This window comes from Ammospiza nelsoni, chromosome 3, assembly GCF_027579445.1.
Source record: "Ammospiza nelsoni isolate bAmmNel1 chromosome 3, bAmmNel1.pri, whole genome shotgun sequence".
Lineage (NCBI taxonomy): Eukaryota > Metazoa > Chordata > Aves > Passeriformes > Passerellidae > Ammospiza > Ammospiza nelsoni.
In genome coordinates this window covers 53,706,540-53,729,241 of record NC_080635.1, presented here as the reverse complement: position 1 = coordinate 53,729,241, position 22,702 = coordinate 53,706,540, and the positions used below count along the sequence as shown (strand labels likewise).

General features: G+C 39.7%; 1 protein-coding gene across 1 annotated transcript in view; it reads left to right on the top strand.

Moving 5' to 3' along the window:
* TULP4 (TUB like protein 4) overlaps positions 1–22,702 on the top strand; it is a 146,325-nt gene that overhangs the window by 81,238 nt on the left and 42,385 nt on the right. Inside the window, exons 3-4 of the mRNA XM_059467456.1 lie at positions 14,927–15,055; positions 15,372–15,533. Of these exons, the coding sequence (XP_059323439.1) occupies positions 14,927–15,055; positions 15,372–15,533 (291 nt within the window). The remainder of the gene's footprint in view (positions 1–14,926; positions 15,056–15,371; positions 15,534–22,702) is intronic.

Below are 22,702 nucleotides of genomic sequence, written 5' to 3'. Positions count from 1 at the left end.
CAGTCATGGAGTCCTGCATTTCACCTGATAGTAACCTCCCCAGGAACAATACCTGCAGTCTTACATCCAGCTCAGAGCTGGTGTAGTTATTCTCTTGGTCTGTGCTTCTTTGTAGGTGACATGATATTTTAGGATAATTCAAAATATTCTGAACAATTATTAATGATGTTGTATACAAATTTCAAAGGTATGAGTTAGATATTTGAAAATACCTTGGTAAGCAAATCCTCCTGATAAGGGAAAGCTATATATGCAAAAAAAAAAGAAACTAATTTCTGCTTAATTGCCAGAAGATAAGGTAATTCCAAAACGTTAATGGAAAATGCTGATATTTGGCCTTCAAATGGCAAGCATAATGCAAACCTGCTGATTGCAATCAGTGAAATGGTATGGAAAAAAACCCTCCCTTCTGGAGAGTTTGGGGAAATCAATGCCTGATAAATTGTGCATATGCCTTTGAAGTAACAATAGCAGAATTCTGGAAAGATTAAGAAGGCTGGTATGATTTCTGTTAAAATAGCGTTAACTAACTGGGTCATAAATGCAAATAAGATTATTAACTCTAGATGGCTGGCTTATGGTTACAGTGTCTCAGCTACTGGGCTTTCATGGCATTAACAGCAGACTCTCCAGTGCATGAGTCCACGTCACATGGTTTTATTTTTAGTACTGATAAATGGAATATTTCAAGATCATGTGAAGCTGGGCACTGAAGGTTTCTCAGGAGCTGCCTCTTCTGCACTCCCTGACTCTGCAGGGCGACTCTGCCCAGGGCTCCCTGAATCGGGCTCTGTCCTGCTCAACAAAAGTGTCGGCTTTGGCAAATTCCACGTTAGCAGCAAAATCATTCTTCTGATACTGAGTTTGGGATTTGGTGATTCATGCAGTGTCAGGATGGTTGGGAGGGTGGCTGCAGGCCAGGCAGGATGCCCTGCCGTGGCTCATACCAAGCAGTGCTCGGGTGTGAGCATCGTGGATACTTGGGCACAACATTTTTGTTGGTATTTCCTACAGAAATGTACTTGAAAGGAATTACTGTATAGAAATGATGGCAGAGTGGGATATAACTGTGAGGATGTGGTTGGTGCTGACACGGAGGTTTGCTGGCTGGGAGGCTGGCATGGCAAAGCAGGAGGAAGCAGCGGTTGCCATGAGCTGCATATCCAGCTTCCAGCTGAAGCTCTGGGATAGTGGATGATGGAGGAAGCTAGTAGGTGAGAGCTGTGGCATCTCTGTGCTCCACTCTTTGGGGGTGCTTAGCTGGAGCCTTCTCAGCTCAGCTCCATCTCCTGCCCTGTGCTAGCTGAGCTTGGTCATCAGTCAGCTTTCTGGGATTCCTCCCCTCCTGCATCTAAACATGGAGGTACCTGATGGTCCCTGCAGTATCCTTGAGTCCAGCACAGAGTACTCTTTGGTACTGCATAAAGAACTCTGTGAAAAGCACTCTCTGTTCGATCTAGGGTCCCAGTGTTGATTCCATGCTTTTGATCTGTGGCTCTAGCACTCCATCTCCCTGCTTTTGGAGAGAGGGAGACCACCTGATTCCTATGTTATGATGTGATGCACTCAGAACCACCCATACAGTCAGTCTCTCTCCCAAGACCACTAGCTGCTTGATATGAACAAACAATTTCCAAATAGAGCTGTTTGGTCATCCTGCTAGTGATGTCACTGTTCTAATTATTAACGTTTCTGAGAAAGTGAATTTTTCCTGGGCTCTTTCACTCCATTGCTCTGTAGGAAATGTTGTGATCTGGAAATGCAGGCAAACTAACATTTCAAAGTTTAACAAGAGCACACACAGAGCAAAACTTACTGGAATGACTCATTGCTTGCAGACATGAAAATAGCTCTCAAACCATCTAGACAGCCAGCCCCTATACCCCCAGACTACAGACAGACACGAAAATGTGATTTAATCACACATTTAAGTAAGATCATTCCTCTTTACTCTCCTGCACTGAATAGGACTGTTCTATATGCTGTACACAATAGGACTTTTTCTTTATCACATACTTATCCTGAAATAATGTCTTTAGCCTATGTATGTGCAACACTTCAGCACTGAAATAAAATTTAAAGTCATAGTGTTCTGTAAAAACATTAGAAAATTAAGGTAATTTATGTTCATCAATAAACCACAATTATTTTTCTTAACTCTCAGTTAATGAATAAGAAAACAGTGTTTTAATAAGAGAACCACTGAACTTCAATAACCACTTCAGTTTAAAAAAAATTCCCTGCAATATACCTCCTTACAATATGTGAAAATTTGTATGAAGTGATTCCAAAGGTTGGCTTCATTCCACCTTTTCTGTTAGAAGACCGTTCAACTATTCCATTCATTTCTGAAAGCTTTGCTTGATATTTAACCTAAAGTACAGTTTCCTGAATATCATTCTATTTCTTACGGTAACATTTAATAATATCGTGCCTTCCTTGTTTTTTCATGTCCTTCCGGTACTTGCTACCCTTTGCATGACTACTTTGCCAGTATGCATTCTTTTATTTTATTATTTACCTCTAATACAATATCTCAAAATTTGTATTGCTTTCCATGCTTTAAAACTCTTTTTGAGAAACACAAAACTTACTTTAAAATCTGTAAATCATAAAGAAATGGAAATTATGCATAGAATGAAGGCAAGTGTTTTCTTCAGCCCTGTCTGAAGTAATGCTGTAGATAAGGGGTCAGTGTTTTCTGGTTTTGAGTTGGAATTCATTGGACTGTGACAGTCAGAGACCTGCTGGAAATGCTCTTCCTAAAGCACCCCAGGGTGCCATTGGCCTTCTTGGCCACCAGGACACACTGCTGGCTCATGGACAGCTTGACATCCACCAGGACCTCCAGGTCCTTCTCTGCAGAGCTGCTTCCCAGCGGGTCAGTCCCCAGCCTGTGCTGGTACCTGGGGTTATTCTTCCAAAGAGACAGGACCCTGCATTTGCCTTTGCTGAACTTCAGACAGTTCCTCTCTATGCTCCTGTCTCCAGCTCTTCTGGAGGGCTGCACAGCCCTCTGGGCTATCAGCCACTTCTCCCAGCTTTGAGTGTCAGTGAAAGCTCCAAAGAGGCATTTGTCCCTTCATCCAAATCACTAATGAACAAGTTAAACAACACTGGGCCCAGTATTGAACCTTGGGGGACACAACTAGTGACAAGTGTCCATCTGGACCCCGTAAATTTTGACCCCAACAATGTATTCTAAACATTAAATATTCCATATGCTGGTTGACATGCAAGTGACTTGAGATAGAAAACATCTGCTCATTTTGCCTGGTGAAATTTTCTTAAGGATATTACTGAGGGGGAAAAAAGAGAACAGAAATGTTTGTACTTACTGCTTTTCCTCCCTCTTTTTTTGGATGAAGCAAAGGATAAACTAGAACTAGACTATAAAAATTACTTTCAAGTGATGCAGTGCATATAAGCTAGCTGGCTCAGGCTCTTGGATACAGATCAGACAACTTCCATCTCTAGTCTATGGTTCCTCTACGGGTTGGGTTGTTAAAGGTTGAATATTGCTGCTCTTTGGTCTCTGCAAGTCAGTTCTACCTCAGTTCCTTGAAAACTGCTTTCTGCACCACTGGTAATCAATACATTTGTTAATATTTGCGTTAGGTGAGGTGTGATATTGTCCTTAGGTATGTGTTACCTGTCACCCTTCCTGCCAGCACTGACAGTTTCACGGTGACTCTTACAACCCAGGGATTATGTTCCCAACTATAGTTCACCCCTCTTGAGGCTAATAGTAATTTTACAGCTCTATAGAGCAAACCTTCCCTAGCCTGGTTTTTGCTTTGTTTTCAAGCCTGAAAACTCCAAAGGCTTGATCATAACATGTACAGTTCCAACAACACGGGGGTCAGTTTTAGTTGAGACTTCTGTGTGCCATGGTGGTAAAGAGCAATAGCAGTGATTTGTGCTTTCTGGGGTTGTCCACTTTGCCTGTCCAAGTAACTAATTTAACCCTGTATTTATAGCTCCCTTGTGTTCTCTGGAAAGTCAGGCAGGGGAAATTATTGGTCACTTGGCCAACTGCATCATGATACAGTTTTTATTTCACGGAGAAATAGCAAATGTAGATAAAACTTCCTAAGAGAGGTTTGCTCTGAAAATAGTCTGTGCAGAATTGCAGGCCAGCCAAAGCAAAGATAGCATTTTGAAAATCTGCTATTTGGCATTTCCTAGAGTATGGCATTTCTTTATCTGGTATTCACATTGTCAGAAGTTTGTATCATGTTATTGCAAATTAAGTGGGCCAGTGTGTCTCAAGCCTGAATCAGAGCCTCCACAGGGGCAATATATATGTGTATATATTAACAAAATAATTCTTGGTAGGTATCTGTTGTCTTATTTATTCTAATATGCTAAGCTGAATGTCTTGCATGTAAATATTAGGATTTTTAGTTATTGTGTTGTTAATTTAGTTCTCTTTATACCTTTCTGTCCTGAGAGGTGCAGGTGCTGAGTGGCAGTTCTGCCACTGCAGAAAGCATTCCCTGTTTTAATGACTGCTCCCTCACATTGTCCTTCTTGGAAGTAGACACTATTTCATTTTCCACTTTGTTTTCCATGTCCATTTCAGCAATTATGCAGTCCCTTCAATAGCTGATAAACACAACTGTTTACATGTCCTAAACACCTCTAGCTGAACCTTGTATGAGTGACCCCACTGGGGCAGCCAGCAGATGGGGTTCAGGTGTGCCCTTGTGCTGGAAGTCAGAGCAAAATTTGCAAAATAACATGGTGGAATTTCCTCAGTCTCACAAAAGGATTAGGGATGCACAGTCTCCATGAGTCACACAAAGACAGTCCAGGCAGTCCAATAAAAATGAATATAATTGCTTTCTTTTCTCAGTATCTGTGACTAATTTAAGGTCACCAGCATTCCTCAGGTGGACAGAAAAGTTCAATAATGGTGCGTAACTCACACAGAGGTCATATGAGTGGGCTTGATGATTGGGGTAACAATAGTTGGGTATTTCAGAGAGGAAAGTAGTCCCACTCCAGCAGTGAAGTGCCCAGCTGTACCATCTGTCTCAAATCCACCTTATAACTCAGCTTAATTACATTAGTGCACAGCTATTCTCACCTGGCAGATCATAAGAGATTTGGAGAGCTGATCTGTGCTTCTGCTGAAGTTCGGTTTATTTTTAGTTCCTTGTGTTTGAAAAAAATAAATAGGGCTGAAGTATTGTAGCTCTTGGAGAAGTAATCATGCTTGGACAACACTCTCTGACACTCCTTGTGAATTTTGAGGTTTTTTCTGTTTACATTGCTGACAAAAATCAAGTTTTTACTGTGTCTCTTAAGGAGTGAAGTTCCTCTCCTTGGAGAGGGTTTGCACGAATTTTGTGCTGCAGTCAGGTTCTATCTAAGGCTTGTTTGGTGAACATTTACAGTGATTTCACTTAAACAAGTCCAAGCTAAATTATAGTCTAACCTGTAAAATCCTGAAGATAGTCACTGATCAGCTTCTGATTATAAAATGTCCACCACAAATGCTAATGATGATGCTCAGAAACCTGGAATAATGTTACTTAGCTCTTGTGCTGTATGAGTTTGAATATCTGATGAGCAAAAAGTGATCTGTCACCTTGGTATATTTGAGATAGACAGACTTAGTGTGTTTGATAGGGGCAGATCCTCTGTGTGTGGTCGTGAGACACCATTATTTTTCTGGCACTTCTCAGAATAGACTCCAGAAAGTGAAGAACTTATGTTACCTCCTTCCTCTTGTTAACTAGCACAGTTTTATATAACAGAATTTATATGACATTTTTAAGAGTTTTCTTTTCAAATTTCCTAGTAGATTTTTTTTTCTTTCTTGAATAGTTTCTTTTCGGTTAATATATGCATGTAAAGTTATAACATTATATTTCACTATGATATGAACACTTGATAAGGAATTTTTAGCCACTGGATTGGGAAGATTGAGTATAAGGGAGAGTCTGTCTGTCATAGTCACTTCACTGGCTTTTTGCAGCAATACATTGCCCTGGGGATATTCCTGAACAGAGACCATTTACAAGGTGGGAAGATAGTGCAGGAGTTCATAAGTAGATGCTGTTAGAAAGTAGAGTAGAGCTAGTTCATTCAGAGTTGGAATGGTTTTCAGTAGTGTTTATTGTTAGCCTGTTTCCTCTTTGATTTTTTGGGATTTTTTAGAAGGTGGATATTTGGGTATTTTTAAAAGGAAGAGAGACAAGAAAAGCCATAGATTCTCTTACAAAGTTTCTATATCTCTGCATCCAGTATTTTTTTCTATTTTTAACCAGGTAAAAAAAAAAAAAAAAGATAGCAAGTATTTTAAATCTGCTTTATGCTTGGGGTGTTTTGGTTGGATTTTTTCTTCTCTCAAAACTTCTAACAAAGATGTGTATGGATTCTGAATTCATATAGCCCTGATGAGGCATTGGTGGATATCAGTGAGTGTTATTTTTGTTCTTAAAGCGTGAGGTTCATTTACGATGAGCTTCTCATACTCAGTCCAAAAGTGAATGTAAATGTTTAGGTTTCTGAAATGGTCCTGATTTATACCATCTGTAATGTAATTTTGTCAGATGTTAGTTAAATGAGCATTAGGCTCATGTACTTTTAATTTAGTGTACACTAAATACCAGAGATTTTAAATCTACTGCCTTTTTTTTTCTTGTGAGAAAATACTCCACCATAAATGCTCAAACCCAGGGAACTTCCAGCTCAGCACAGTTATTGCATGTGTCTTATTTTAACAGGAAGGAACCTTTCCCAATGGTGCTCATCAGTGATTTGCTAGAAGGAGGGGGAACAATACTATTCTTGGTCTTTTGATCTTATAGCAAAATGGTTGTTCATCTTGAGCTAAAATAGTTGTCTCTGCATTATTTATTGCAGTGTTTTATCTGTTTGGAAGCTACAACAAAGTGAAATCTTTTTCTTACAGAGGAAGGCTATTTTATCCTTTGCTCATCGTTCCCAACATTCAGTTTTGATTTATTTTTATTTAACTTGGACCTGCCCTTGCATTTAAAGGGAGTATGTATGGGCAATTAAACAGATATATCTTACAGCCCAAGTACAGGATGACCATTGTCAAGAGACAGTGGTAGGAATGTGTATGCTATAAGAGAATTTGCCTCAGTGGAGCTGAGTGTGGATTAACTTTAAAACTGTTTTTCTGTGGAAACAGCTGTCTTTTCTGTGAAAGAGCTTTTGGGACTTGAGGATCCCAGTAAAGGGAAAGGAGTCAAAAGCACACCATAGACCTTCTCACTGTCACACTGTTGTGTGTAAGATGGGAGAAGAGCAGACCTCCATCAGTTTCCCTTTCAAGAACATAATAGTGTGCAGCTATCTTGTGCATATGGGTGATTAAGTCTTAATTTTTCATGCTTAATTATTTTCCTTCAGATTATCACCAACTATTTTCTTTAATAGCCCTTGAAGGAATAGTTAACAAACTTACTCAACTGAGAACCAGTAGCTAGATACCAACATCTTCTCATCCATGTTAGATTCATATCACCTGTTATTTTTCTCACATCCAACTTTCTGTTCTGACCTGTCAAATCTTCTGCTTCCCAAACATATGTATGGGATATACTTTGGATACAGCAAATTTCTGTTGGTGTGGGGTTTTTTTTAAACGTCCCACAAAACTGTGGTTCTCTGAAGTCACAATTAAATGTGGTGAGTCCAAAGTGAAAAGAGTAATTCCTTTAGAACTGTGAGCCACTTCATTCATAGGAGTGTGATACTTCTTGTTTGGTACCTGTGAGGAGTCTTGGGCCTGTTTTCCTCTGAAGTAGGCGATACCATAACACATTCTGTGTTCTGTGAACAAATAAAATGGTTATGTGGCAAATCCCTGGGACTAATAGACACTGAGGAGGGTGTATTTCTTAAAATGAAGTGTATCACTTAAGGAGACCTGTAAAGCTTTAGAGCCTTTCTGAGTCCTCGTCTTGGCAGTTTACTATCAAGGCCCCTAAATGTATTCAGTGAGATGTTGACAGTCTAGGTATTTTTAAGACAACATCTTACACTAAAGGCATTCCTTCCTCAAAACAGCCCTCAAAAGAATTTTTGTTTTGCCATTGTCTGTTTGCCAAAATCGTTTCCTCAAGCTTTTAGAGATCAGACTGGCATCCATTGGGGATTTCATGCCAACCATATGATACCTTTCAAAAATAGGTATATGTGGTGGGTAGGATGCCAGCCTCAAGATACCTTTTAAAAATAGGTGTGTTTGCATTCATCTGCAAAGCAAATTAACAAAACTTGCTGGGGAGCATCAACATTCTTCCCAGTGGGTGAGCAAAAACCACACTGTTACTTGCAGAGGCTGCCAGCCACTGACACACAGAGTAAGGGAGCACTGGGGGAACGGACACCTCCCCTGCAGGTACTCAGAGGGCTGTTCCTGGAGAGCTGCACTGCTCCTACCTGGCCCCTTCTCCTTCTGTAGCTGCACAGGAGATCCCAGTCTTTGTCAGCCTGGTGTGTGCCCTGAGCATTATGAAAACAAACACCAAGGAGAAAGGGGGAAAAAGTTAGAGCAAGTGTGTCCAACAAAATGGCACAGAGCTTCTGATGTATCCCTACATTGAACTTAACTTCAGAGCTTTACCTGAGGTGTTTGAGTTAGGGATTTGGAGTAGGGTTTCACATGAAAGCCACAGAGAAGTCTGTGGTCAGAAGAAGGTACAGGGTTGGACCTTTCATGTCCATTAATGTCAGCACTTTCTTGCTGGTCCAGCCTTACCTCTGATTTCATTTAGCACAAGGCTAAGTCCCCAGGGACATGCTTAGCTTATTGACAATGTTATACCATGAAATCAGAGTGTAAGCTTAAAAAAAAAAAAAAAAAAAGAAACTCCTTTTCAAAGAGCAGAACAAGCAAGATGACAGCAGCTACAGGATAATACACCTCTTTCAATGAAAATGTAGGATCCTGGGATACAGGATGTACTAGTGGCAGTGGAAAGCTGTGCCAGTGGCAGCAGCTGAACCCCGGGGGCTGTGAGCAGCTGCTGTGCCCTCGGCACAGGGCACCACTGACCAAAGCCTATCCTGAGGCATGGATAGGGAATATTGTATGACATCTGTCCCTCAGATATCTGGAGGCAGCCCTTCTAGGAGGAGAGCTCACTTTTATTGTTTAGTCTAGAGAAGCATGAAGAATTTGGAATTTTGGTGTTTTCTGTCTCCCAGAACTTCTTTGCCATTCATATATGCCCTCTGTAACCTGCAGCCCCTATTGTGAGCTGGCAATTTTTTTCAAGAAATGTAAATGCCATTACAGATTTGCCATTCTTTAGCTGCAACACAATGTTTGTTATTAATAGTAGTAGTTTCTTCTTAGTAATAATAATTCCTTGATGGGTATCATACCTAGGAAGGTGACAGCTCCACATGCAAATGAGGCGCTTCATCCGGTTGTAATGTCACTGGAAACAAAAAGTCAGAGCTCTGCAGGTGTGGGAGAGATAAAGGAGTGTCATTAGAGAATGCAATAGAAGACAAGGAGGATAGGAAAAATGGGTGATGCCAGCTTGCTGTCTACCACATCTGCTGCTTTTTTGTCTGGTATTATTAGGAGGAGAAATACTTGCTTGATGCTCTTTGTGTGATTGAATTAGTTTGAATGGAGAGAATAATCCTGGCATTATTGTAATGGCACGAAATAAAGGTCATAAGGGAAGGTGAAAGTAAGAACAATTGCAAACAATTTGCAGTGTGAGAAACTAGGAGAGAGAAAACTTAGAGAACCTTTATGCTAAAAAATACATATATTTAAAAGACAGTTAAATGTTAATTGAACTAAAAATTTGCAGAACTAAATATTGGTTATAGCTAAAGTGTGGTGAGAAGCAATAGCTCATTAACTGCAACTCTACTGCTTATTCTGGGTGCCTGTTCCAATGTCCAAATTATATTTTAGTTACAAAAATCCACTTCAGTTAGCTCACTTCAGTTAGTTAGCTAGTGAATGTACAAAGCTGGCACAGGTTCCTCAAGGATTGATAGGGATGTGTATTCATGCACATACCCATGTTATATGTATGTGATGTATATACAGATATGTGTATATATGTGTAGCTGTATCTCTCTGTACAGTGGAGGGAGAGGCACTGAAATGCCTTTATTGCATGTAAAGGTGTTTTCTCTGGTTCTTGTACTTCAGTGTTCCATTTCTGCTCCCCACTCCCCACCCATCTTTTTTTTTTAGTTGATACACTTCGAGATTTTTCAGCTCTGTGGCCAGTAATAAACTGTAATGTGTGCCAGTGTGTTGCACCTACTGTGTGCACATATTTATCCTTAGTTGTATCCATGACTAAAGACCAATGTATTTATTAGGGAGTTGCATAACAGGACTACTTGATAAAGCAAACAGGCGATGCTCAGTGACTCCAGGTAGATTGTCCAACCCCTTTTGTCAGTGCTTTTTTCAACCTTTATATGTTCCTTTAAAAAGTTGAGTACTTTCCTAAAAGCTTAGGATTGGAGGAAGCCTTTGGATAGACTGAGTGCTGTACTCTGCTGCTGTAGGCAATAGCCTGATCTCCTTTGTTATTCTGTCCTGGGAACAGTTAGGTCTTGTGCTGCCGCTGCTTGGAAGGTGGAACTATTTCAGTAACTTTCAATAGCATTAGAAATGTAGTATGATTTATCTGGGGAGGGAAAGGCCAGCTATTCCATATGCTCAATGGAGTTAGAATGCATCTCATCCTGTGCATTGTGCAAAGATGTCATCTTCACTTGTAATTGCAGAAATGCTCATGCTGGATACAGGAATGTGGCACTTCAGGTGTAGCAAATTGGGCAGTTATCAAGCATTGGCATGGAGTATTCTCTGCTCTCTGTTGCTGTGGCAGTCCATCTGCAAGCATATCCATTTTCACATATCCATAGCATATGTGAAAATGAATGCTGGAGAAGACCTCTATCTTTAGAGCATATGCCTTTCCCCAGTAAAATGGATGGAGGATCAGAGATTTGAAAAAATGAGTCACTGTGACTCACTACAGTAAATCCATAATAAAATCTATCTAAATTTGGTAAGGAACTCTAGGAACTAATTGCCCTAGTTACTTACCTCTTTTATTTTTTTGTAAATGTTTGTCCCTTGCCTCTCTAGCAATTATGTACTGTATGTACTGAAATAAGATTTCAGTAATGACTGTTGTGTGATATTCTAGATTAAGGACTTCTGCTCTTGCAAAACTGATTGGTGTCATATTTTCAATTATGTCCTTCAAAAACCATACTGAAATTAGGAATAACAAAAGCTCTCCAAATGTTTTGGATTTTAGTGGTCTTGTATTGTGTTAGAAAAATGTGAAAAAATATTTAAAAGTTTCAATAGCATGTAATAAATTTAGATTGCCAAACCTGGTTTCTATTGGGAAGAGATCACGTTTACTATAACTCACACATTTGCTACTCCAAAATTTCAGTTACTCAAAATTTCTTGTCTAAAATCTTAAATAGATAATAACATTGTTAGCAGCATTAAAGTATGCAGTCAATTCTTGGGTAGGGTTTCTAGCACATTTAGGATTAATTAAATTTAATTCCAAAACATCAAGTTGGTAATTAAACCAGAGGAGTTGAAGGTCCTGAATGCTGAACTTTTAAAACAATTTTTTTACCACTATTCCTTGTATAAAAAGGAGCTCAAAGAAAACATAAGACTGACTCAAAAGCTCACAGCTTTGTGGACAGCATCCTGTTTAGGGGCAAATTGTTGGCTTTTACATTGTATTTAATATCTCAGGCCAAGTTTTATTCATGAGAGATCCTATCCTGTGTAAGACAGTTGTTTAGAAACTGATTAATACCTGTGATACATTTTTTTTCAAGAGTAGAACAAGCACAATTTGTGTTTTTTATAGAATTAAAAAACCCCACAACCAACCAACCAACAAACAAACAAAACTAATTAGACAATATAGAAAGGGCCATAAATGGTCCACAGAACTTACTTTTGTGTACCAGCATTCTCGCTCTTTTGAGTTCAACATAAAACAGTTCAGACCTTCAATACCTGTGTGAAGATGCTAAGTAGAAAGCAGAGGACCATAAAGGCAGAAGTAGAAATGGGTCCTCTGTGACTTGAAGCTGTTAGTGAAAGTAATGATATCTTTGCATTTATGGGTTAGCAGTAAAATTCCTCTTTGTAGAGGAGTAATTCAAGCTTATGCGTTATTTAAGTGCATTATCAATGGGACTTGTTTTCATATGCTTTACATTTGAGCCTTAATACTTGGGGCAATCCTTCCTTTCTTTATCTCTTCTTCAGCATGCTAAGTGTCTAAAATGAAATTGGAAATACTCAAAGCAGTTGTGGACTCAGCACCTGTAGTCAGATGTTAAATGTAAATTACGGCATCATCTTTAAAATGACCTCGTAAGATAACATTTGCTCTGTGTTTAAATGGGTTGAATTTTCAAATTACAAATTTGCTTCCTTATGAGGCTGTTATCAGAAGGCATAGAAAAATCATTGTCTCGCTTTCATTTCTCATTATAAAGCAATACGTTTATTTTGGAAGTTACTAATTTGTATCTAATTGAGATGGATGGAGGCTCTAGTTAATCTTGTTTACATTCAAATGTACTCTTGGATATTTTATCAAGTCTAAACAAAAGACAGGTTGTACAGAATCTGAATTAAAATTTTCAAGTTTTAACAAGATTCCTGCTTAAAAGAGAAAAGAAACAAAACACAACAAAGTGACTCTTGTCACTTTGCCCATAATTCATATTACAAAGTCAGCTTGTGTGTCTAATTTATAAAATAGTGCGTTGATCTCAAATCTTAGCCAGACTGAACAGGGCAATTTTAGGACAGGTAGTAGCATTCTTAATGGTGTTAGCTAAAGCATTCATGTTATTTGAACAACTAGTTCTCTTTTTTCCCCTAAATTTTGCCTAGCAATTCATTCTGGTTTGATGCAGAATTCATTTGGTGTGATGTGTGAAACATGAGCAGTGTCTAAGTGTTTAAAGATTGGTGTTTTGGTGGTGATAAGTACTTTCCACTCAATAATGATCATAATTAGCCTTAGCAGCTCCCAGCTTTTAAGGATGAAGATTTGTTTCAATGTTATCCTTGAGTTTTTCTTCACTTCTTTCATAATACTGTTAGGTGTTGCTGGCAAGTACACTTACTTCATTGTTGCATTTTGCCTCAGGGTAAATGAAATTATGGCTCTGTGGATTTGATTTATACCAAAATGAAAACAAAATTTTGACAAATCTGTGCTATTCTTGTTTAGGTGGAAAGGACAGAGTGAAACCTCCAACAAAATGCATCTGCTTGCATTGCTATAATGGAATATTTTATTTACTGCTCATCCAACATAAGAATTTTTTTAAAGAGCTGAGTGTGATATAATCCATCTAGGGGCATTGTATAATTCGCCAACTGGAAACAGGACTGGTGACTTAGAGTGCAGCTGCAAGGTTATATAAAGTAGAAGCCAGTGTTTTTCTGCAAAATCTCAAATGGGATTCTACTAAGCAGTGTAACAACAGAGAGGTGATTTGTCATACTTGCTTCTCCCCGTAAGCTTTATGTATGAACAAAGAAATGGTTTTCCTGTGTTTTTTTGTGGGTCGAGGGTTGATGCTCCAGGCTGGTGAGCTCCATTGGTAGACACGTTCTTAAGCTGTGACCTTGACACTCTGAATAGTGCAAGATCATCCCTCAGCTGTCAGGTTTAGGTTTTAGGTATGCATATCTATATCCTAGTCCTGAAAACAACTGCTGGTTTCTTTGTGAAGTGGGAAGGGTCTGTCTACTTAGAGCTCATCTTGGGACTAGAATCTTTAGGAGGATCAGTCTGTCTCTGTAAACAGCAAAATATATTTCAGGAAAATTTTGCTTGTTGCTTTTAGATGATTAATTGTCTATTTCATTTTATGAAAAAGTGTCATTACAGCTGGATGTTTATTAAGTAGTTGAAATGACACTCTACTAATTGAATATTTAATATATATTTACTTTGTTTGCATACTCTCTGTCTCAGTAAAATAGCTGGGGGGGGAATTTACTTGTGTGAATGTAAGTGTCCCATATATATCTGCATGTTTTTGAAATAAAACTGATTTGGAAAAAAAAATTTTTGGAGAAAAAACTAATTTGGAAAAAATGTTTTTTAAGAAAAAGTCACTAACAGAAGGTAAATTGTTTTATTGCTAATTTTTACTTCACACACTAGGATGACATGCTATTTTCAGTTTATACTGAGGTCTCGAGAGGTACTGTATTTGTTAAAATGGTATTAATTAAAAATGAGAGAGCAATTGGTTGGTTTAGACTTGATTAGATTCTCCAGAAAAGCTCAGATAGCTCTAATGTGGAGAGAAGAATCTAAAGCTGCTTTGTATTCCTTCTGCACTCAGTAGCAAAGCAACTTCTCTATGAAATTTCTATTTTTTAATAATTTGAGACTCTCAGGGGTTGTTTTGAATATGAGTATTCAATCTGAGTGTTTAAATTGTGTGCAGAGCATGCTGCTTTATTTGAAGTCAGCAAGGGGTGATGATTTGATGAAGAGTCTGACAGTCTCTGAGATTACAGTGGGGGAATCATTTGAGGTAGTGCTGGATAATCTGTGCAGGGCTTCCTGTTTGCAGCTTCTATAATGGAGTCCTGTGTTCCAGTGCTCCCTGTGATTTTATTGAAAGTGTGCAGTACCTTCCAAAAAGGCCTGACGGTGAGAGATTGTGCATTTCCTGACAACCATGGCAAAATGATTCCAGCTGTTCTTGAGAGATGCCTAATGCTGGGCCGAAAATTGCTATTTTGTGCATCTTTAGGGTTTAATGCAATGATATTTATCTGGCAGTGTTGTCTAACTGGTTCTTGTTAAATAGCTGTTAGCACAACATGCAGTTTTGGTAATGCTGGTTTTGTTTGTAATCTTTTAAGGTTGTACTGGTGAGGTGGAATGAACCATTCCAGAAATTAGCAACCTGCGATGCAGATGGAGGAATATTTGTTTGGATACAATACGAAGGCAGATGGTCTGTGGAGCTCGTGAACGATCGTGGGGCACAGGTTGGTATGCATGTTTTCTCTGCAGCCAAGAGGGATCAGCTCCTGAGAGGCCAAATGAAGAGGGCAAGGAATGAGACTTTATACCTTTCAAAAAGCACAGGAGAAAATGAAACATTTGCTTATTGGAAGGAACGTGCAAGAATTGTCATAAAGGCACTTGGCAAGCACAGTGCTTTCTCCAGTAGGCATGACATCAGAGCTTCAGCTGGGCTAATTGTTGGCCTGTCTCATTCTGTGCACTGCTGCCTTTTATTAAAACAGTAAAAGAGATCCTACATGGCTCATATATCTATTTTCTTGTCTTTGATATGTTAAGGTGAGCGACTTTACATGGAGCCACGATGGGACTCAGGCACTTATCTCCTATAGAGATGGATTTGTGCTGGTCGGTTCAGTCAGCGGACAAAGACACTGGTCTTCAGAAATAAACTTGGAGAGTCAGATCACCTGTGGCATATGGACTCCAGATGACCAACAGGTAATGAAAATGGGGCATTTAGGGGTATCAGTTGGGTTGCACTGCTGTGCTATGGAATACATCTCTTAAAAAGTTACCAAGTAAAATGGTCACGTAGTAAGATCAGTTTCCATCAAAAGTGCTGCTCCCACTGATAATGAAAATTTGGTTAATCCTGTTGTTCTTATTAGGTGAACATGATAGTGTACCAAGTTCCCTATCATCACTTTTCCCCCTGATTCACATACAGTCTTATTCAAAGTTAGTTGTTTGAGACAGGAATCTGTTAATTGTACCCTTAATTTGTTGTTACAGCTATCTTATAACTGCATTTGAGCAGAGATACAGCCTGGACTGTTAAACATCTGATTGGATGTTTTTGTGTAGATTTGTCCAGTCTGCACTTGTAGTAAAAGCAGTTCCAGCAGCACATATGGTTATGTTTTGCATTCACATAAGCAAATGTATGTAATTGGGTGTTGAAGAGATGTCTCGGCCTTACGCAAATAAAATTTAAAAGAATAAGTTTTGCTGAGCTTTGAAAAAGCCAGTTAAAAAAATGTTCTTTACCATTTTTCTGAACAATTATATGATAGTGGACACAGCAGCATTTCCAGCATGGCTGGAGCAGGAGCACTGGTTTCATTTGCAGGATTTACACTGCTCCCTTGCCTTTCACTGCTGAGCTGACTGGATTGGTCCTTCCTTGCTGCCACTGTGGTTGTGAATGGGTGTATAATTCAGTGCTGAAGGAAATGATAGCCATAGAATAGTGCCGAGAGAAACCCTGTTAGGATCACAGCTGGATTGTTTTCCTTCCTTCATTTTACACCACCATGGAAAAGATTCTGGTTCAAGACTCAAGGTACCACTCAATTTAGAACACTATAAATTCATCCAAGGCAGAGTTATTTTGGGAATTGCTAGTGGAATATAATAGCACTAATAATATACATTTCTGCAGCAGCATCTAATAATTTTAGAGTACTCTGCATAGAATAATGAATTAATTATTGCAACACTGCTTTTTAAAGCCAGCGAGCCTGCCCGCCTATTTTTGAATCTAGGGAAATGTAAATCTTGACAATAAATAATTTACTTGAGATCAAGAGGAAGAGACAAGCAGCAGAAGTAGGAGGGGAAGCTGAGATCTAATAGCTCTCAGTCCTGTGTTTTAAACATGAGGCTACCCCATTTGTGTGATGCTCAGTTGTTGCTACTGTATTTGGAAATATCTTCACTTGAGTGTTTAATTTGGAGTGGCTGACTGCCTTTAATTCAGTTTAGCCAATATGTTTGTACTTTCTAATCTGTATGCTCCATAAGTGGTTATTCCAGGAAACAAACACTTGTTCAGCGTCCAGATAAATGCTTTCGAACATAATGGCCAATTCCAGCTATGTGAAAATGACTTGCTTGACTTACAGACTCTGCTGCTGACAAATTCACTGAAATAGAGACCCAAACCAGCCTCGAGTTTAATTTGCTCTGCACAATTCTCCCTAACTATGTGGTTTGCAGGGGTTTGCATGTTAAGTGATGATGGATCTTTGTACTATTCCTTGGAGCTGGTGGAAAGAAGTGATCTTCTAAAATATATTTAGATGTACTTGCCTCTGGAGGCATGAGGAAACATGAATCACAGAGGTGCTGGGTGAGAGACTGTGCTCTGTTCAAATTAAAAATAGCAAACGGGGGGGGAGGACATTGCATACATTATACATAAATAAATGTTTATGGAAATGGATACCCTTACTAGCTTATTGCCTCACCCAAATTTTCTCCTGATTGGTATGTGTGCAAATGAGAACAGAGTCTACAGTAGCTTCAGCATCTTCCCTATTGCTTAGTGTACTCTGCTTGTCCGTACAGTGACTGAAAGATAAATGTTGGCATTTAAATTTAGACTTTTCTACTGTTCTTTTTGTTACCCCTCTGGCACCTTGAAGGTTGCTAGTGAAAGTATTTCTGGAAAGTATTGTACACCACGGTCCCATGACCTTTTACACAATTATCTTTAAAATTTACATTTTCAGGGGGATTGTCTTGTTCAGTATCATGTTTCTATTATCCTGATAGAAATCTGTCCAGTATAGTGTGTCTGTTCACTTCACTCTTCAGTTCTCTCGACTTTCTCCTTCACTCCCTTCTGCATGCGTCCTGGTGGCTTCTCCTGTCTCCTCCATCTTTTCTCCTGTATATTCAGCACCAGTAAGCTGTCACCTCTGTCACTCCTTGCTTGGATGGCTGTGTGGCAGTTCTGCAAGAGGAGGGTCATTTCCTACCACCACCTTTCTGCTGGAGACAAGGAAGGCTGGAGCTGCAATATTGTCACCATCATCTTGCTTGACAGTGTGTGTGGCCTCTGGGTTTGTGTCATTACTGTGCTTGAAGTAAAGCACCTCTGAGGTAGTGGCTAATGTGTGGAGATGGGATGAGGGCTAGAGAGGTGGCCAGAGTGGACTACAGTCCTGCTGAAATTGAGCATATAATTATATCTTTTAACTGATGTGGTACATACTCTGCCCTGGTTAAGTTATTGGCTGATTTTATTAATACTGGCCAAAATTGTTCTACATTTTCTTTTAGGAAGAGAGTGTTACCATTCTTCTTGTGGCTGAGTTGTTTTTCAGGTTTTTTGAGCTCTCCTTGTTTGCTGGGGACAAACTTACTTTGAGTCACATGGTTGACTGCAGTGCTTTCCCTCAGCATCATCTCTCTCAGGTGAACTTGTCATGAAGGTCATGGGCAGATTTCTGTAGTTCACACCCAGATCTCAAGTATGGACTTGGAGCTGGGGGCTTCTTCAGCTAATTCTATACATAGGCCTTTTGAATGTGATTCTGCATGTTTAGTTCAGAGGACTAGAAGTCAGTTTTCTCACCTCACAGTGTGTCTGTAGTCTCACTCATTCAGGCATTTCCTCCTCCTGTACCCTTGAACCAGAGCACATATCTGGCTAAAACATGGCCCCATTGGGCTTTTGGGGATGTACAAATGGAAGATTTTATAAGACTGGGCTGTCTGTCTCTCAGGCAGAGAGCCATTCTTGTGTTAAACTTGGATGGATGGGATTTCAGGAGTGGGACTTTCCTTACAGTTTTTAAATGTTTTTTTTCAGGGCTACAAGAGGCTATAGGAGTCATGTGGAGTATTTTTCTGGTGAGCAGGCTCACCTACAATCATGTTAGGAATGAAAAGTATATATGAAATGAAAAATGAATTTGAAATATCAGAGATGCTGTGTCCTGTCTTGAGACAGTTCTGTGGCATTTTCCCATGCTTGTTTTCCAAGAGGAAGTGTACATACCAAGCAGATTGAGGACTTTATAAGTGAGAAAATCTTGACTTTTGTCTAACCAAAAGGTTTATTTATAGTTATAGAAGCAATGTCAATAAGTAATTGAGAATTTTCCCTAAACCCACAAGTCATACAAAACCTATTTCCAGTGCTTTATCTCCCTTCCTGTGTGTTTGCTGAGCTTGCAGTGACATTTTTCTGTCGTCTACTGCCCGGCCACCCTTTCCCCTCTTTTTCTCCCTATATTTTACTCATTAAAGAGATTATCTCTCTTTATGATGGAGAAGGACAGTGTCAGAGAACTGGGTGGGAACTGTAGAGGATTATCCTTTAGTTTATAGCAATATAGTGTAACTCCTTGAACTCCCCTGGGATTGTTGCTGTTGCTGTGTGTGAGAAGGGAAATCACTCTCCAATAGAGGAAACCCTCCATGAAAATGAATTAATGTATTTTAATTCCTGGATATCCCAGGAGGTGCTAGTAACCTATATTTGTTCCCTGCATCTCTGCTAGTACAAATTATTAGACTTTTCTGACAGCTCTAAGTGCCTAATTCTGCTTTTTCCCCCTCCCCTTTTCCTGTTGAAAGCTTTTATTGTTGGAAGTTCAGGGACTGGATAGGATTCTGGCTAGGACATGACAGGTTTACATATATATGTATACATATATGTGTATATATATGCTTATATATATATATATATATATATATATATATATATATATATACATACACATATACAAGTATATATGACCTTTGCCAGCATGCTTCCTTCAGTTTGGTTTGAAAATAAGTATATAAGCAGGTAGGCTAATCTCATTTGAGTCCTGCTGGGTACAACACTAACTGTTGTACCTGGTCCCATTGCAATGCAACATGCACCAGTACTAAAAATGTGTAAATACAGGCCCCAAGGTTCAGCCTCTTCTGTACCTAATCAGACAAAATGATGCTCATGGTGAAACAGAAAAGCAGCACCGTGTTAGGAGCAGATGCCCTGTGCACTGAAGGGTCCTGTAATGCCCTTGAAGAGAACAGAGAGAGCAGCAGCAGATGAATTGTGTGGCATCAAACACAAAGCAGGGCGCAGGAGCTCTGTATGTTGTTTTTTTGGGAGTCTCTTGAAGCTGGCAGTAGCTGTGCAGGGAGGCAGTTTCTAAGCTGTTACTCACTCCTGCTCCCGGCTCTTGCCATCCTATTCCCATGGCAACCGCAGGGACGCTTCAGCAGCATCTCTGTTCCGTGACAAGCAGGAGGCAGGGCAGCCTTCAGCTCCTTCCCCCTGCCGGCAGCGCATCAGGGTGGAGCCAGAAGGGAGCTCCACGTGAAGAAGAGAATGTGTGTTGTCCCTGGGCCCAGCAGTGGGGTGGGGTGACATCCCTGTGCTGGCACAGCACACAGTGCCATACGGGTCCCTGCACAGGATCAGGGCAGTAGGAGCTGATTAACAAGAGGTGCTGTCAAATTGTTACCAGTGGCATCAGGAGTTTCATGAGCTGCTCTCTCAGAGTTCTTGAGTTTGGCATGGCTTTAGTCCTTGGCAGGAATTTTACCTAATAAATCCCCTTTAGTACAGTCTGCATTTGGATCCTCTGTTTTCATCTGTGAACTATGATTTGCAGTTGCTACTGCGTTTTCAAGGGAATGGTGTTCTGAACAGCTCCTAAGCTGAAAGTAAGGATAGTAGCCTTACCTAGCTTCCAGAACACAGATTTATAAGTGTTTGAAAATGTTGCATCAGTTTGGGCCCTGCTGTTGTCTTCCCACCTACATCTGCATTTGCCTGTGGCTCTGAAATGAGGTGTTTGTGCTCCCACTCACCCTCCTGCTTTGGTTTTATTCAGGTGCTGTAGCACACATTCAATTTGGGCAGTCCTTGCTGTTATGGTAGTCACACTGGTCAAGTTTAATTATTCTCAGACATCTGGAGTTGTGGAAAAAAGTCTTGAAGATGGCCTTCTAATGAGTTGAGAGAATGATGAAAGGGAGCTACAAAGGGGCAACTGGGGCAGTATGGGGAAGGTAGCTGTTTACCATAATTGTTATGAATGAGAAAGAAGGCCAAAATGAAAAAGGTTACATCTTGTAAATTTTGAAAATGTAAGCAATTATTTTGGTCTTTATTCAAATAATTCTTGTTCCTATAAAGGATTTATAGGTTCACATAAAGGAGCCTTAAAGATGCTAGGGAGTAATTGTATTTTTGTGTCTTAACATATAGAAATGCATTGTTTTCTCCCAGCAGTTGTGGATGTTGAGGCTACCAAATGATGGTTACAATGACTAGGGCCACTCAAAATTGCACTGTAAGATACAGTTGTTGAGGAAGATCTGATTTTCATTGATGGATGAATTACTCAGATTACTGAGAAAAATGGCTGGAGGCTTTTTATAGCTTTGGAGACGTGTCATTAATTAACTAGGCAGTTTATTCAAACCACAAGGACTGCAGACAATGGTTAAATCACATATAAGCATTTTAGCATTGCATGCTGCATAATTGAGCAGCAGCATTAAAATGCAGAAAGAGGACAGGGGAAAGAGACTTCAGTTGTCTTTGGAGATAAATCCGTTTGTTATATAAAACAAACAGATAAAACCCATCCCAGCTTAACTGTCTAATATTTTGGACTGTTTTCAGAAGCATTTCAAACCTTTGTGGCAAACTTGCTATTAAAATTAATGATTTCTGCTTACTTGTGCTAAGGGGTCTGTAAATATTTACTAAGCTATTTCAGCCTTTTGTAAACAAAATATGTGGGGGGGGTATATAAACTGAAAATGTTTAAATATTTTTGCAGAGTTTTATATATTTATACATGGAGGAAGATAGTAACATTGGTTTTGCTCTTTGCTTGGGAGACTTGATTTTTATGATGGTAGATAATAGTGACAGATTTTGTGGGAAAAGTAATGTGAATTTTAAGTGGTATTTTGCCTTTCTTTCTCCCATCTCTTTTTATTATGTTGTTTCCAAGGCTGTATTGTGCTATTTCCTAAATAATAGATACCTCTTTTTTTTCTCCCCTTTTTTTCTGATAGCGGTGTATAGCTGTATTAGCATTATTTTTCCTTTGCCTTTTTGTCTCAAGTAGGTTTTTATTCATCATTCTGCTGAGAATACACTTCCAAAAAGAAGGAAGGAGAAAACTTAGCTTGGTGCACTGTTGTCATTTCTTGGTTGTGCTTTCCTTTTTCACTAGCAACGAGCAGCTACACTGCAGATTTTTGTGCTCAGATGAGAACTTTTTAGGCTTTGCCTTGAGTTTTGTGGAGGGTAGGCAACAAGGATGTTCTCCTTAGAGCCTCTAAGGCTTATCCACAGCTTCAGGAGCTATGGTATCTATCTGTGGGTTTATTCCAGACAAATTTTTCCTGCCAGAAAGCCTGGTCTGTGCTGCACAGTTACTGAGCGGGTAATTGGAGGAGCAGAGCAATAAGGTGATACTTCAATGTGCTTTCTTCTTCCCACTCGCTTCATCTGTGCCTTGCCTAATCTTTCCCTGGATGCTCTTCATGCAGCCTGCAGAGGCAAGGCACTGGGAGAGCTAACGAGATGCTGCCATTTGTTCCAGTCATGAGAGCTGTGCCATGGGGTTGTTTATGGGCTGACGGCGTCAGGGCTCGTTTTCTCAGCAGCTCCTGCAGTGTTTCGTGTCAGGGCTGTTTCAGATGAGTCTTGCACAGAAATTTTTCTCTTAATGACTCTGTCTGAAAGGAGTAATACAACTGTTTTAATGTTTTGCTCGTCCTTGTAGACAGGGTGTTTGATGTTTGTCAGTGCAAAAAGCAAATGCCTGAATGGATTTCTGCATCCCTTTGGAAGCACGGTGTACTAGGATGTACAGATCAGCCTCAACAGTGCGCCTTGTAACTCCTTCCCTTTGACT